At 36.9% G+C, this 18,049-nt stretch overlaps 1 protein-coding gene across 6 annotated transcripts in view; it reads left to right on the forward strand.

Moving 5' to 3' along the window:
* Positions 1-17,282, forward strand: part of kcnip3b (Kv channel interacting protein 3b, calsenilin) — a 42,089-nt gene extending 24,807 nt beyond the window's left edge. For 2 of the 6 annotated variants that reach the window (XM_042000342.1, XM_042000346.1), the window contains 7 exons: positions 10,528-10,530; positions 11,106-11,230; positions 11,351-11,420; positions 12,967-13,145; positions 14,378-14,482; positions 14,621-14,683; positions 16,209-17,282. In XM_042000342.1, coding sequence (XP_041856276.1) covers positions 10,528-10,530; positions 11,106-11,230; positions 11,351-11,420; positions 12,967-13,145; positions 14,378-14,482; positions 14,621-14,683; positions 16,209-16,256 — 593 coding nt within the window. In that variant the 3' untranslated portion in view covers positions 16,257-17,282. Of the gene's footprint in view, positions 1-1,032; positions 2,091-7,636; positions 8,110-10,527; positions 10,531-11,105; positions 11,231-11,350; positions 11,421-12,966; positions 13,146-14,377; positions 14,483-14,620; positions 14,684-16,208 lie in introns of those variants that run through there. The other 4 variants (XM_042000343.1, XM_042000347.1, XM_042000345.1 and 1 more) reach the window with 3 other exon arrangements.
* Positions 17,283-18,049: the final 767 nt, after the last annotated feature.

Genomic DNA, 18,049 nt, shown 5'->3' on the forward strand with positions numbered 1-18,049 from the left:
GTAAGATAACACAGTAATGTATTTGTGAAAATGGGAAGTGGAGTATCGCTGCTACCTGTGTGCCAGTATGTTTGCATCCTCACTCCATTTCTGTATGTTATTTGGACTTAATTTCATTAGAATTTTCCTGCAGGCTGACGGTTTGTATCGTAGCTACGCAGCATGTTTTTATTTCATAAAAATGTGTAAAGAAGTCTTTGTGGAAACTTCTGAGAAATTATTTTTAATGATGTGAATTCATGCAGAGAAACAATTTGACTAACAAATGATATAACAAAGCTTCATAGAAATGCAGGAAAAAAAAAAATAAAAAATTCAAGAGCACATAAATACACAACAATCCCAGAGAGACAAATTTATCACAAATCTGTTAATGGCATCAATTTATTAAAATGTTTATTTTGGGTATTTATTTCTTTGTTGTTTAAAATAAGCATGAAGCAGGACTCTCTGATGTTAGTGAGTCCTATGCTAATTTTACAAATGTTCATCCTCTCTGTAAAACTGTGCTGCAGTCTGGCCACAAACATTTGTCTCTAGATGTCAAAGAGATGAAGAGGAGGATGTGGTGAAGACAGAAGGAACGGTTTAAATGAAAAGACCAAGCCACATAGAGGGGGAGAGAAAGTCTGCAGCCAGCCAAAGTTATAACATATGAGATGCAGGGAGGAGGAAGAGGAGGAGAAGGAGGAGGAAGACGCTAGCACCAGGATGCGAATCAGATACACAGAAGGTTAAGACAGAGGGGTGCAGTGAAGTATGGAGAGACCACAAAATAAATAGGATGGGTGGAAAGTTCCAGGTGGAGGATCACTTCTGTTTGAAAGCTCAGCTGGAGCAAGTGCTCACTGAGTTGAGGGGGGAGTTGCAACAATCCAGGAAGCTGCAGAGGGAGAAAGGAGAGTGGTGGAAAAGTTCGTGCAGAGGAGGTAGACTCAGAGGGAGGAGGTTTTACTCCCCACAACTCCTTAATTTTTTCAGTTATTACCTCCCTTGACGCTACTAAGTGCCGTCTCTCAAGAGCTTCCGCATCCGAACCTCGACTTGGACAGTACTGATCCTGAACTGAACCATGACTAGTCAAGTTAAATCTGGAAGATCTGCCTGAGGATTACAGACAACTGGGAAAGAAAAACAGCATTGATCATTTAGATCATCCTAATTCTCCTGAGTAAGCGGTCAGCTTGGTGGCTTGTTTGGACAGAGGGGAGTGAGATGTGTGTATTGAGTGGATGCTGCTAATACTACAGAGTTAGATTGCACAGATTAAATCTTTGCTGCATGTCTTTCCTCCAGATCTGAGGTTTTATAGATTGTTCATGTGGTTGGTGGTGGTTTATGTTTGTGTTGCTTTGTTGTTCTGAAAGATGAGAAGAATTGAGCCATTTATCTTCTGTTCTGGGATGTAGTTGTATTCACTAAGGCTTCCGTCCTGCTAATGGAGGTGAAATCAGAAAAATGGACATGAAAGCTTTACCACATTTTTGTGCCTTTCCTTATTGACATTTTCATCTAGCACTGTAATGGGACTTATCAGCGTTAACTATATGACACGAGGGCTGGTAGGATCTGTTTAGATTACGAGGGTTAATCTCAACTTGTGTGCAGGTAGAAAGTCTGGAATGTGACTAAATGCCTCCTTTACAGTACTGTGATAAATAGTTTGTGACACAGCCTCTATTCTCCCTCGAGGGTCTACAGAGGAAGATTTTCCATATATGTCAGCTCCCACATTTTTTCTACGTCAGCATCGATGTTGACATTAGAGCAGCCTTCGTCCAGCTCGCTGGCCTGGTTCTCATGCTGTGTCCTGGGCCTGGAAACAAATTCATGCTTTCACTTTCCAACCAGATTGATTCCTGTTGCTTCCTGACTCACTTTTATTGAAAACATTTAATTGATACGACCTTGAGTGATTCTGACCGGCCTTAGCCTCAGGCTAGACCTTTGTGTCTGGGTTTGGCCTTGAGCTGGTTCTGAAAACATGGGGATCCAGGGCATGGAGCTGTTTGCTATCGGCGTGGTCGTCGTCCTTTTCATGGCTGTTCTCAAGCAGTTTGGCATCCTGGAGCCCATTTCCGTGTTTGAAGGTAAGGGCCAACAGGTACCAGCAGTTTGGTGTTATCTAGACTGTGGTAGTAGTTGGACAACATCGGAGGGTAGCACATTCCAGCCCCGCACATTAATTTGATAAATAGCCTGTAGCACACAACAATATATAAAAATACACAAAAACAAACTTTTAAAGTGTTCTATAATGTATTTGTCCACTATTATAACATCCTCAATGAGGACCTCATTTATATCAATGCAGTCATTTATTAAACTTAAATTCACTAGTTTCTCCAGTCTGAGTCTTAAAACCTTCATATTTGCCCGAATTAACCTTGTAAATGTTTCAATGCTTTGTGTTACTCCATCAACAGTAAATGTTAACTCTAAAGTGTTTTCTGTTAACCACTCATAGTCCATGTTTTTCTTGGAAACAGAAAAATTCAAACATGACCCTGCAATGTTTCCAAATTTGGTGATAAAAAGGAAGCTCAAGTGTTGTGGGTTTGGTACAAAAGGATTTTAAAGCATGCAAGCTGAGGTTTAGGACAAACTAGGTTTATCAAAGAGAATGACCTTTTATAAACCTGGTAAACACAGCTAAAGGAGTATATTCAAAGCTTATTGTTTATTTCCTAAAAGGAGATTTTTTTTCTCTCTCTCTGACTTATATTTGCTGATAATTTGAGTATTTTCTTGTTTCGTCATCTCTACATAATTCTGCAGTATAAAGCAGGATGCAAAGATTAGATTTTTTTTTCTGTGAGATATATATATATACATACATACACACACACACACACACACTCACAAGACAGTCATTGTTGTAGTATGTTGTAACTGAAGTCATGTGATGTATTTTAGCCTTCTCACTTAAAATGCCTCACCATAAAATATCAACAATTGTCTCATATCAGCTGTTACTACAGAGAATTTGGGGGAAATTTACATCTACTAATACTATAGACAATATATTTACAATATAGAGTAAATACAGTGGATCGAACAGTAGAGGTGGTATTACTGGTAACTGGTAGCAATTTTCATGCTCGTTTATGCAACTAATACTTATAAAGTTTTTAAGTTTTATTTGTAGTTTATAGATCTGAATAATCCAGCCACTGTGATCAAGTCCGACTTTTGTCCATATATCCACTGATACTAAAGGCTTTTCAGTTTCTTTATATAGATCATTACTTAAGTAACGAATAAAGAAAATATACGTCATTAGTGTCAGGGCAGCCAGCTATTGATAAATTTCAGGGATTTTATTTCCTTGTTATATATTATAAACATCCCCATTAAAACAGCAGTACAAGTACACTGCGCTATTTTTTGCTATGCTTTGTGTATTCTCTTTCAGTTGAACGTTTATGTGTGTGTGTGTATATATATATATATATATATATATATATATATATATAATATGTGTATGTGTATATATATGTGTGTGTGTATGTATATATATATATATATATATATATATATATATATATATATATATTTGTTTAGCAATTAGTTGCATCACCTCTAATTTTAACATCACTCTGTAAGCATTTGAGAACTGAGGAGGACAATTATTTTAGTTGTAATAGTGAATTAATATAATATATTAATCATTCCAGTTCAGCATGCTGAAGACATCTTAGCTGCTCAAAAGTATATATATAATGTGCCTGGAGTGGTGCCTGGAGTATATGTATATGTGTGTGTGTGTAAGGGGTTGTTTCATTTTGCCTAATATGAAAAGTATAATAAAGGCTTGTGTACATTTGGGACTTTTACAGAAATGAGATGCTTTGAATGATGAGTTCCCCTTGATTATACATTTAGGCTGCAGGCCAGCCAGTCAGGGTGCCAATACAGCTGGAAGGCTCCAGTCAGCATATTAGTGTCTCTCACATGGGCCAGCTTCATAAAGTCATAAATTCAACAAAAACACCAGTAATGCCCTTTAATTATTTATAAATCCTTTCAATCTCTTCAATCTTCAGTTCCTCCAATAGCCCTCCCCCCCTCCTCCTCCTCATCCTCATGCCTACACCCCGGTTTAGCATTACTTCCCATTAATTATACATGCAGTATTGAATAAGCTTTCTCTGAGGCCACCTAAATATGGTGCCTGGAGTACTCCTCCAGGACCCTGAAGGACGCTGGACATCCACCCATAGCCTCCCAAATTTTCATCATCTTTCTTCATCATCATTCCAGCCACTTCACCACTTTCCTCGTCCTCTTCAGTGGGGGTGAATTTACCTGCTGCATGGTCGTTGGCTCACCTCCTGAATCACCTTCATTAAATTTAAGGTGATCAGCCGTTGCTTCGGTAGGCCAAGTAGTCAAGCTCAGTCAGTGCATCAGCCCACTCATTAGCTGTTTCCCTTCCACACTTTTAGTTTGTAAATCTAATGTCTCTTCTGCTTTCCCCACAAGCAGCTTCTCAACCAACCTCTACACAGTACCTTGTTTTAAACTATCAAGCTTCTGCTGAAGAATAAATAGTGTATTAAACACTGATATAAAAGACTACTGATTACAGGTAGAAGGGATGTTTTATGAATTGATCTGAACCTTTTCAGGCGAGGAGCAGATCAATAACAGCTATTCTTCCACTTTCCAAGTCTGAGACAGAAGTTCATTAAATAGTATCTTGAAAGAAAAGATTCACAACTTATTAAGACTGTTTTTAACTTTTCTAAGTGGGTTTGTCTCTGTAAATCTGCCTATAAACTCTACTAATCTCCTGTGTTAAATAACATGAAACTGTCCATATTATCCTATATTCTATTTGTCTTCTTTATATCTTTCTAGCTTTCACTCATATCAACCTATTCTCTATACACTGGATAGGTTGCCAGTACTTCACATGGCCAACACACACAGACAAACAACCACTCACGCTCACACTTTTGAGACTTTAGAAACACTAATCAGCCTGACATGCATGTTTTTGGACAGTGGTGGGGTAACCAGTGGATCCAAAGAGAACCCACACATGCATGGGAAGAATGTGCAAACTCCACACAGAACGACCCCAGTCGAGGTTCGAACCAACCTTCTTTCTGTGAGGTGACAGTGCTAAGCAACAGTTTCTTGAATAAGAAGTTGGAACCTTTATTGAAATGTTTTAAGCTGAAATTTGCTACAGAATTAATCCAAAACTTTTACATTATAACACCTGTCTTCTGCCTCCAGTGGATTTATTGATGTTGTTGTTCTACAGCTCCAAATGCGAGCCTACAGTGGTTAGGCATATGCATATTTAAAGAAGGGTTGGTCCACTGGTCCAATAAAAACTTCAAATAGCTAAATATATAAATACCATATAAATATCATATATATTTTGTCTTTGTATTTTATGTTTCAAGCTTTATAATTTAAGTACTGACTCATGTGTTCTGGTGTGTTATAGGGCATGTATCAAATCAAAAGTCAGTTACAGAAGTTTTTAAGGCCAATAATTACAGTGTTTCTATTGGTTTCTAATCACTGTACTAAAGTAAATGTTATTTTTATACTTTCAGAATGAAGTATTTAGATCTACTTGATGTGGATCCACATACATGGCAGCTGCCATATTTGTGCCATCATTTTTATGTTGTCTCCAAATGGACAAACCACTCTGAGTGAAGTGGGAACCTCTGAGCTTTAAAGTGCAGTGCTGGCTTTGTTTGATGGGATGAGTAACACCATAAAAGGAATCTAGTGTAATCCAGTTTGGGACTGAATAAATGCCCCAGTTTTACCTATAAAATTGATAGTTTGTTCTTTTTGCAATGTAACTTAAACCAGGCAGCTTCGTGTAAAGAAGGTAACATCAACAAAGATTTCATCAGCTTTTTTCTGCCTCATTTCCTGTCTGTGTTTAGATAACATTTTAGTCCATTTTAGGTAAAAACACAGGCACAGTTCCTTCTTGAAATTGGTTTGAGCTTCACTCTGTAGTGAAGTTTGTGCGGAGTGTGACACTAAAAGCTTTAACTCATCTGTGTATGGAGAGATCCTCCATCAAGCATCAACTGTAGATCAAAAACCTTTTTCCACTTGGATTGTAGCTTATTTATTAAATCAAATCATCAGCACATAAAATATCCTTTTATATTTACCTAGTTTAAGAAGTGCACATTGAGTTGTTTGTGTCAGTGTCCATACGGTCTATGCTATGAATCCTTCTCGTCCATTTATCTGATCCTAAATGAACTGCTGCTGTTTGACTGTTATTTCAGCCTGTTGTTGAGTTTGGATTCAGTCCAGCTTGGTGTTATTTTGGGACGATATCAGTGCCAGAGAAAGCCTTGGCTTTATGTGTGAGTGGTATTTATGGACTTTCTGATACCAATATCTTTGATACCAACATTTCTTTTACTACAAATTCTACTTCTGTTCAGGATGCTTAAAGTTATGAGTCAATATTCTGTAAGGAAATACTGAGAATAAAAGAAGGAATGGAAGTAGTGTAATTTGTTCACTTTTGTCAAATGGTCTCACTTGCAGTTGGTTTATATGTTATAAATCCACCAAGATACAGTTAAACAGCCATGTTTAGCTATAACATCACTACCAAAAAGTTTAGAAAGGTCTATTTAATTTTCTTACTACAATAGCTGGGTCTTTAATATACTAAAAGACAGAGGTTATGAATGTTGTACTCATCAGACTTCTGCTACAACCTACTTCAGTGAGTCTGTGCAGCAGCAGCTAATGATCTTAACAATATTTGTTGCTCATCTACAGTTCAGCTATTTAATCAATGGATAAAGCAAGAAATAGGTTTCCTGCTTAAACCTTAACTTTGTGCTTCAGTTTGGACATTTCTGTTCCTGCTGTTTTGTTTGTCTCCACTAGAGGGAGGCAGAGAGTGAGATGAGTTCTGAGCAAGTGTCACAGGACCTGAGGGAGCGTTTCCTCACCGTCTCTCTTTATTCCATGAGTGTGTGACAGGATTCCACTGAGTTAGGGCGGCATTAAATCTGTGCTACAGACCCCACGAGACGTGCAATGATTATTAGAAAGTGGATCACTGAGCTTAGTGGGAAAATGAGATTCAGGACACCTGTTATCCTTTGTAACCACCCTCCCAGGTTTCTTAAAGGCAAAATGATTTCTTTGTAACACAATCAGCAAAAACAATTACAGTCTTTGGTCGTCTTTATATTTTAAAAACTCTGGTGTGGAGTATGGAGTGATGTTGTATTGACTGTCTGTTATATGTTTATTGTCATAAAAATGGGATGAAAGTAACTTTTCTGATTTTCCTCGGGAGTTCACAGGTTAATTAGCAGGAATTAGTGTGAGATAGAGAGAGGGTACAGAGAAGCAAGTAGCAGAGAATTAGTCATTCATTCTGTGATGGATTTATGTAAAACATTTTACCCCTAGATAAGTTTTTTTATCTGCTGCTGCAGACAAATAATATCCATTAAAGGAACCATAAACCTTCTGAATCCTGTAAAGTCATTTAAATAGTTAATGAGGCATTGGACTTTTTGTTTGTTTGTTTGTTTCCTGTCTGATTAAATTTCTTGGTAATTATTTATTCATCAATTTATTTACTTCACTTTCTATTTCTTTTGGGATATACAGCTATTATCTGAACCACTCAATGTGACTCAAGGAGGACATTTTCTTCTTAGTTGTGGGAAAATGAAGAAAATCATGAAAGCGCTGCTGGTGTATAAGAGAGCACAGGGAAAAAATATACTCTGTTAAAGAGGCAGAAGGGGAGGGCTAAATAGAGTAACAGAATTGGCAGGAAAAAAATTGTGACAGAAAAAGAGCAATGAGTGAGTGTCACTCTTTCAGAGACAGGGAAAGATAGAGAAGGGGAACAGAGCAAGAGAGACTGGGAGGCAGATGGACTGAAAGGATGTGCAGCATAACTTCAGTTATGTAGAGTCAGGGGCAAAGAAGGAAAAGAACCAGGAAAGAAAAAGAAGAAAAGGAAGATGAGTGTGAGATGGGAGACGGAGGGACTCCAGACAGTTGGTATCGTCTGCCTGGTGATCATGTTCCTCAAGCTGATGCACCTGCTGGGCCTGATCGACATCACTGAGACCGGTGAGACAACACGGGACGGGGCAATGAGGAGGAGGAAAGACGTGAAGCAAAAAGGCTGAAGAGATTATTTCAGTCCACCTGTAGTTGAAGTTGTTATTGTACGTCCATATACGTCAATCATTATGTACATATTAAATGACCCGTCTGGGCTTTTAAGCTTTTTAGAAACATGAGACAAGTATGGAAGGCATCAATGATAAAGGTATTTTTAACTATTTGGAATGTGACTGTAAGATCAGTTTAAAAGAAATGGGGAAAAAATCTGTCTTAGTCATTGTCAGCAAATCCTATGAAAAGACTGTTAGTGTCAGTCTGTCAGAGCATCCTCTCAACTCAGTCTGTCATCCCTAAGATCATGCAGTTAACCAGAACTTGGCCAAGTGCTGATGTATAATAAATTTGACCAACATGTTTCTTCAAACAGAACTACAACTTAAGCTGCAGCTGAACTGAAAAACTTTAAAACTTTAATTTTGGACCACTCCTCTTCAATAGTGATTTCCAGGTTGAAAGACAATCAGTCTGTTCTTTAGTTCCCTCCACAGATTCTGGATCGCTTTCAGGGCTGTGCTTTAGTTGGGCCACTTCAAAATGTGTTGATATTTACCTTTTCTGACTTCCGTGCCTTGTTTTAGAGTGTAGTTTTGTCTAAAGCTCTAATTCTAAAGTCATGTCTCAGTAAAAGCCACACCCAGTGTCTATTCAGCTCATTTTACCCCCACCTGGCCATAGAATTGATGACTAAACGCTGTCTTTTTTGAGGTTGGTGAGCTTTTCAAAGGCTAAAAGAGCTTTTGTGTATCTGTATTGGTGAGGTGAGTCGATGTCAAAGAGAACTGCATCAAGATTCTGGACTGAAACTTAAAGAAATACCAATACCTGAAACTTACATCTAATGTGATAGAGAAATGTTTAACAGAAAACAGCAGCAGCATTTTGAAGTGGTCCAGCCAGATTCTTGACCTCATTCCACTGAAAAAAATCCCACTGAAGACTTCTGTTTTTCTTTCATGATTACTTGCAGCAATAAAACAGAATAAAACATAACATGTGGGAAACTGGCTAACTCTAAAAAAATTTTGGCGCAGCGGTTAATGAAAGTAAGTGTCAAGTATGTGACACAGTGGCAGTCGTATCTTTAATAATATACTCTACAATCAACTCACTGCACCATCACAAAACATCTAAGCTGTTCCCAAACTCATATCATAGTGCATCTGATGTACTCTGGAAACCAAAGGAAGGATAACAGTATCTGTGGTACCTTTCATCTTTTCTGTCAATGAGAAATTTGATTTTATATCAGCTGTTGACATTATTATCTGATAAACATCTGATGAAGTCATTTAAAACAAGGTTAAAATCTGTATCAATTTGCCCCTTTTTGTTAGAGGAGTGTGTTTAATCCCCTAAAACTACACATTATAAAATTAAACATACAATAAAATTTATTACAGTGGGGCAGCACAAAGAGGAAAGATCTGAGGCTGGTGGAAAAGGATATCATTTTCAGAATACATATATTCTGATCGTCTGTATTCTATTTGGGCTTATGTACACAGAAAAAAAAACATGTAATCCCAGAGCTCCTTAGTGTCTCTATCAGCAACTGAGTGTGTGAAGATTAAGATCACTTAAACGCTTAATGTGTGGGATACAATGTTTAATTTGATTAATTAGGTTTGTTGATTTTTCTTTTTTTTTTTTTTTTTTTGACGTCCACTAGCAACTTAACTCTAATGTGTCTGCAGAACACTCAAATAAAAGTCCAAGAGACAAAAATCCATTTAGTGTCATGATGATAAAAAATACTTTTTCCAAACATGAATAACTACTTTGACAAAGAAAACTTTATGGATATTTTTCCAGACTCCACCACATCCAGGTCAATGTAGGGTTGTTGATAAATCCAGAATCTTGGTTTGAAAGAAGTTTTTAATGACAAAACTATCCAACCAAGATCGAGAACAAGTCATAATGCTTACGGACAATGTGTTTATTACATTAAGAAACCAGAAATAGTGACTGAGCAGTAAAAGAAACCTACTTGCCTCATGTGGTTGAAGGAGGTCAGAAGGAATCTCTTTCTCATTTTTCACTGGACATTAAGAACTTGGCAAAAAATGGAATAATGTGAAATTAGAGTGGGTCGTCTCCCACCGACAGTCCCGTCTAGTTGGTTTTGGTTAACGTTTCACAGTATATTGTATTTCACTGCTCTGCTGGATGTGAGAACTTGAGTCCTTTCCTCTGGACTCCTCAGCACCCATCATTAGAGCCTCTCAGCGTCCAGCCTGACTTGACTTGTTGTCTTTTTTTTTTTTTCTTCCTCTTGCTGTCCCTCTCTCACTGTTCTCCATATATTCCCCTTCACCCCATCTCGGTGTCAACACCCTCCTCTGTTCTCTTTGTCTAAAGATGGTGAGTATGGAAGAGCAGAAACTAAACTTAATCACGGAAAATTTCCCTCCTTTTGAAACAGAAATGTTTTCTTTCTCCCAGCTTTGCAGTGCTTTCTCTTAGCGTGTGTGAACCAGCATTGCTGCAACTCTAACTTTGTGGCTTTTGGGATTTAAGAAAAAAGGAGTGTTTGGATGACCTTTTCAAATTTAGATTTTCTTTAGTACCTTTTTTTTCTTTTCTTTTTTAATAAGAAGAAAAATAGTCCAGTGTGGTGACATCGCCGCCTTAAAGAAAGTACATCTTCCTCTTGTTTTACGTCCCTGCCACCTGCCCTTTGCTCCTCAACAAATTCTTTCTCCTAAACTCTTATGTTTTCCTTACCTGCCTCCCTGTTGAAGGTGTAACCCCCCCAATTGGTGGTGTAACACCCCCCCCCAATTGTTGGCCTGCATCCACTCACTCAGCATCTCCCTCGTCCTTCCTTTTATTTCTCTTCATATTTCCCTCTCTACATCAATTGCCTTTCTCTCCTTTCTTGCCCCCTTCCTGTCTGTCTATCCATTCCTTTCTCTTTCTGTCTCTTCCTCCAACAGATAGCAGCGATAGTGATTTGGAGCTGTCAACAGTGCGTCACCAGCCGGAGGGGCTGGAGCAGCTGCAGGCGCAAACCAAGTTCACCAGGAAAGAGCTTCAGTCTCTGTATCGAGGCTTTAAGAACGTACGTCTGGCTGCAGCACTGATGCTCTCAGTTACCTTACCAGTTACCAGTGAATTATGGTGATACGTATATGTACATATATATGCATATTTCTTTTTTTTTTTTTTCTATCTTGAGCAGGAGTGTCCCAGTGGGCTGGTTGATGAGGAGACATTCAAGTCCATCTATTCTCAGTTCTTTCCCCAAGGAGGTTAGATATTAAAACAATCCCTCCTCTCTTGTTCTTTCTTGTACTTAAAGGGACTATGCAAAAATGACTGAAAATAGGAAAGTGAGGGATGGTTTGTCCTTGTGTTTTTTTTTTGTTTGTTTTTTGTTTTTTGTTAATGTCTGCATTTTCATTGTAGAACGTGGTTTGTGTTGTTGATCTAACAAAGGCTTTCCCTAACAAAATGGCATGGATGGCAAAATATTTCTGTTTAAAACAAGTGCATATGGTTCAGCATTAATAACATGTTTACAGATGTGCAAGCTGTCCATGTTCAGTTTACTCATGCACTTCCAGATTATCACACTAATAAGAAGAAGCTTGATGACACAGCATGCATGACTTCAACTAGCCTCACACAAATAATTCAAAAGCTTAACTTTTATTCTTAAATGACAGGAAGTTGTCCACTTCCCTTCATCTTAAATTAACTGAGGCCCAGAGAAGATTTGTGACTTTTTTTCTCTCTCTCTACAAATTTTAGATCATTTGTTGTGTTTACTGCCATTGGTTTTCTGAGACATCCATGAACCCATGAAGTGCTTTCCACCACAGAATTATGTAGTTTTTTTTTTTTTTTTTAATATAGTGTTGCCTGAGATTTTTTTAAACCTTGTCATTTATGCGATTCTCTGAATCTGTTGATGATGCTGTGTACCACATATGATGAGAAACCCAAATTATTTTCAGTTTTCAGTGAGAAATCTAAAACTTTTAAACTTCAATTATTTTGCCACACTTTTTAAAGGTTAAAACCCTCTCCATCTTTACATGCTGAGATGCTTTTCATACCAAATCCTGTTACTGACCTGTTGAAAAGTCACCTACTAATTCACCTACAGAGTAATTGTTATTTTGAAGCACGGCACAACTTTTCAAATTTACAATTTCCATCATTTTTAAATAATCTTTCTAGCATCACATTCAAAATAAGCATTCGCTAAATTTATCAAAATACTACAGTATGCAGTTTAAAATTTGTTATCTTTCCATCATCAGTTAGAAACAGAATTTAAATTATTTGAAAAACTTTACATTTTGTTTATATTTATATTTTCTTCACCGACTTAATATCTTTAGCGATTAAATTGTTTATAAATCAGAAAACTAAATAAAAGAAATCTGGGAAAATTTAAAAAATCCTCATCACCCCAGAAAGTTTAACCAAAATTTTAATTCCCTTCCCCATAATTGGACTTCTTTTTCAATCTTAAAGAGGTCACCTCTCATTCTTGAGGCTTTTTCAGCTTGGGGGTTGCAGGTATTTCTTTTTGGTCACCTGGTGATTAAAACTAAACTCAGCTGACTGAGGGTGTGAACTTGGTGAAAGTGCCTGAGGGAAGCAAGTGTTTATGTAGATGTCAAGTGTTATAATGTCAGGATACAGATATTTAGCAGAACAGAGCATTGTAACAAGATAAGCAGAATTACTCACTTTTCCATTTAGAGGTCTTAATGCTGATGCTCTGTTTACCAGACTGTGTACGTTGGTAACAGCAGACTGAGTCAATTATTATTTTATCCACAGATGCAACCACCTATGCTCACTTCCTGTTCAACGCTTTCGACATTGACAGAAATGGCTCAATCCGTTTTGAGGACTTTGTCATCGGCCTGTCAGTCCTGCTTAGAGGTTCAGTCACAGAGAAGCTCAACTGGGCCTTTAACCTGTATGACATTAACAAGGATGGCTACATCACCAAAGAGGTGTGTGTGAGTGAGAAACATAATGTTTTGACAATGAAAAGTTAATGAATCACAGGAAAATGTATTTAATTCAGATTTTCCTGTTTATCTGAAGAAAAATGGTTTAGTCTGACTGGAAACATTGCAGTGTGTAAAAGGTTGCCCAGTCACTGATGCAAAGTCATAAGAGTCAACAGTGTTCTTGTATTCGGAGCTGTTATGGGAATGCTGGAGGCACTATGTGAACAGTGTACAAAAAGTCCCATTCATTAACATGTACATGCACACAAACCACAGCCATTTTAGTTTCAATTTAAATGGCATTTAGTACACTCAGCCAAATACATTATGCACAATTTAAATAGTATTGAAAACATTTTTAGAATAGTCACATTTAAACATTTAGTTTCAGTAGTGAGTTGAGTATTTCATGTTGTTCAATTTAAATGAATGTAAAGGTCAACTTTCTGCTCCAGAGACAGAGCTCAGTCATCTGGGATTGTAACCATGGAAGGAATAACTAATGATTACAAGATTTCCTTGTGAGAGCCTGAATAGGTGTAAGACCAATTTAGACATTTTACTAAAACAAAGGAAAAAAATTAAATCACAGTACATTTGAACATGACCACTTTGTTCTTAGTCCTGAGTTGCACAGGAAGGGATTTTCTTCAACCCAATCAGCTGATTGCAGTGTGTTAAATTCCACTCTTTTTGGGTTGGTTTGAGAGGATTAATGAAAAGGTCCCAAAAAGTGGGAAGGTTTGGGTTGGATGTTTGGCCACTTTTTATGCAACCCATACCAAACCCGACTCATTGGTGGAAACGGGGCAGGAGGTGGACCACTGGGCCCCTGAGCACTGCCATTACTTTGGGAAGCATTACCTAAATTAGATCAATTTGATCAAGCTTTTACTACATACTCTGATTTACTAAGTAAAGTAACTCAAATTGTTCCAATAAAGTCAAGTTTTTAAAATTTAGTTGAGTGATAATGTTGCTTTTTTTTTTAAGTAAAGCCAACTTGTTAGATTTTACTGTGCATTTAACCATTAAATCATCCCTTTTCTGAACTACATCCATTGGCAACATCAATCTGTGCTGCAAATAAAACTTATGGTGCACAGAAAACGTATTTAAATCTCTCCTGCTGTGAGTTTCATTCAAACACAACACGCTGTGTGATATCAAATCTAGACATAGTGGAAACTGACAGATAATTATACCACTTTGCTTCTGTCCTTTCTCCTCAGGAAATGCTGGCAATCATGAAATCAATCTATGACATGATGGGGAGGTATACGTATCCCTGTGTGCGGGATGAAGCTCCCTCTGAGCATGTTGACAAGTTCTTCCAGGTTCTGATGCACACAAATAAAAAAATAGAAAAATGTTTAAAAATACACAGCGATATAAGGCATAGTCTCGTTTTAAAAAATTCCCTGACTGATGTGTGCCCTCCTTCAGTTTTTATTTTTCTTTGATTTTTCCAACAGAAAATGGACAGAAACCGGGATGGCGTAGTGACTATTGAAGAGTTCATCGAAACCTGTCAGAAGGTGACTCATGCTTTTTCACACATTCCTACACAAGCCGATGCACTGTGCTGCATCATATACCACCACAAAGTTACTCATCAACACAAATAGACCCTGAACAGGTCAGGGTCCCCGAGTAAGTCTTCAAATATCCAGAGATATGGTTCTTTCCCGTCCCCCTCTCAAACCAGACCTTCCTGTCAAACTATGTTTTTGTTCATTTTATTAGACATCTCAGCTGATCTTATTAACTTATTTTCGGTTTGCTACCACTCCTCCTTCACACAAATAATACAGTCTCATCACCTGAAAAACCTGTAAATATTCCAAGGGTTTAAGTAAAAGACAGATAACCTTCACACTAACAACTGATGGAAAATACATTAAATAAACAAATCACAGAGGAAAGTTTGACAAACACAGAGCCACTCATGCAAAAGGAAAACATGTGTTGTATGTACACCACCATCTGTACTCTGCTCCTCTTTCTGCACACTGACATGAACTCCTGTCTATTAGAACTAGGAATAAAAACCCAACATGCCATTTTTATTTTATTGTGTCATAATAAAACTTCATAACTAAAACAGACCCCAAAAGACAGGAGGTCCTGTAATAACAGTTCAGTCCTGAAACATGTAGGGAAACAGATTAAATCCTGTCATGTGTACATACTCCAAATGACAACCGTCCACATTAACTGTCCTTTTATAACAGTGTTTACTCATTATGTGAGGCAGACAGAATTATATATAAAAGGGATTTAAAGAAATGTTTTAATAATGTAAAAGGTGCAGAGGTCCCAGAAAATGTATGTTTCAAATATATTATTTGTTAAAGGGTTAAAAAAGCCAAATACACATTCCAGATCATAAGTCGGGGTATTGTTTTTCTAAGTATTTCATTTGATTGAAAGAGTGAATTTTGCCTCTATTTATGGAGAAATTACAGAACTTTGAAGAATTCACTGACAAGTTTATTATTTCACTTCATTTTTGGTAGATGCCTAGAGAATAAAGTCATTTTTAAATATTCAAAAGTACATTTTTTAAGTGTTAATAGAATGAAATAAATTTTAGAGCACAGCTCTGAATGAATACAAAACCACAAATTGCTTGTTTGTGTGCTTTCCCTGCATCTAATACACCTACTCATCTGTTTTTTGTTTTTATATTTTATGTTTTCAAGCTATCAATAATCTGTTTGACTTTTAAGTAAGATTATACATTAGGTAAAGCCTCTGTAAAGCACAATAACAACATTTAGTTGTGAAGCACCACATCATTTAACAAAGGTGTAGACTTGAACATGAATTCCAGACAAGAGCAAGTTAACAAGCAGAACATTGCCAGCTAACAAACAACAGAATATGGTGTAAAATTGTATTTACAATAACTGATGTAATCATTTTCCTTGAATGTATTTTATCTCTGTATCCACTTGATTAAAAACAAAGGTTTCATCTAACGTCTTTTATAGGAAAACTTGAACTTTTTATGTTTCAGATTTGTGTTGACAGAGGATTCTCCATTTCTTTTATTTCCAGGATGAGAACATCATGAACTCCATGCAACTTTTTGAAAATGTTATATAAAGAATCTGGATGTTTTCTGTTGTTCATTAGCATAACTCCTATACAAATTTGCACAGTCATCCCCGTCACCATACCTCAATCTTCACACTAACTTTACTGTAGGGCAAACTGGTACATAATGTAGATACTGTAAAGAACAGGAAATGGAACATTTTGCTACATCCTGCTGCACTATTTTAGCTGTATCTTGCCAGACTAAAAGGATTGCAACACAAAGACGGACACCTTCCTGTAAATTGTGTGTCTGGGATGATGCAACAGAGGAGCTCTCTGTGATTTCATTGTCAAAGAAAAGGATCAGCAACCAACAAGGAATGAGGTGTAGGATAGCACAAGCCACCATGGATAGTAGCTTTATTGTACATTTACTCTAATGTACATTCACACACACTTTCAAGAGTTTTTAGAGCCCTGGATGATGTACAACAAAAATAGAACCCTGCCAAAAAATAAAACCTAAATAAAACCTAAAGCATGTTTGTAATGAAATACGTGATGTGGAATTAGCTTGCACTACAATTTTATGATTATGTATTATATATGCCTGAAGTAAAGGCATTGTAGATACTTGCATACGATACACCACTGGTGCAGATCAGTGTGTATGTATATATGTATAGTTAGTAATTTCACATCCTGCATTGTGTTGGTCTCCTCTGTGCTGCGCTGGTTAATGGAATAGGACCAGAACAAATTAAATATTTGTTTATGACACCTCTGTGCTAGTTGGAATATTTATCATATTTGGACATTTAAGTATATTATTCAAATAGTAGTCTTTTTTATTTTAATTTTATTATTTATTTATTGGATTTTCTAAGGTTATGTTACCTGGTCAGATTGGAAAAGAAATGAGTCTGTATAGTACTGTGGAGAAACCATATGACTGTTATGAGTATGTCCCTATGCTGAATTAAGTCTTTACAATGTTGGTTCAGTGTATGTGAGCATGCAGACTCTAAGTACCACAGTATGATGTACAGTATAGCTAGACATCATTTCAGTTTATTAAAGAGGCTGTCAACAGCTCCGACTTGTCTTTTTATTGTGTCTTTACTCTTATATAGTCGCTGTTGGATCATTTAACAACTGTGGCTAAACAAATCAAACAAATATGATTACGGTAAATAGATATTTTAAGCATAATATAAGATCCCTATATGAAGGGGGGGCATACTAGGAAAGCAAGTGTTTGACATGTATGTTGCTCAGATATTTATCTTTCTTTAGTTTGAAACATTTTACCAGATTTCTGGCATCATCAGTGGATTAATTAAACGGCTAGTGCTTCTGAAGTTACTGCTATCAGGTCAGAGGTAAATTTTTGAAAGTCTGAAATGGTGCAATAATGTACATGCACTGAGCAACTTAAGCAATGAAAAGGTCCGGTATGCAAGAGGACTTGAGTTTTAAAGAGGTCCACATAATTTTATATGTTAGAATTAGATCTACATTTTTAGATCAATTCATTTTAGCTTTATTTGTGTAGCACCAATTCACAACAAAGTAATCTCAAAACACTTCACTATCAATTCAAGTCAATTCATCATAATTGTATTAAAACAAAGCCACATTAGTCAAATTTATAATAAATGTGTTAACGCAAGGGGGGCATCTGGCTCGACAAAGATACTGTTCCAGTTTGAAGACTAATTACAACTATAGTGGAGTAGAAAGTATGTTTCTATCTGAAATATAATGGTGTAGCTGTAGCTAAAAGATGAAAAATCTCATGTACACCAACAGACAGAATCCTGAGTTGCTCTATCAGGAACAGACTATGGGGTCAAAAG

Source organism: Melanotaenia boesemani, chromosome 11 (genome assembly GCF_017639745.1).
Source record: "Melanotaenia boesemani isolate fMelBoe1 chromosome 11, fMelBoe1.pri, whole genome shotgun sequence".
NCBI classification, from domain to species: Eukaryota; Metazoa; Chordata; class Actinopteri; order Atheriniformes; family Melanotaeniidae; genus Melanotaenia; species Melanotaenia boesemani.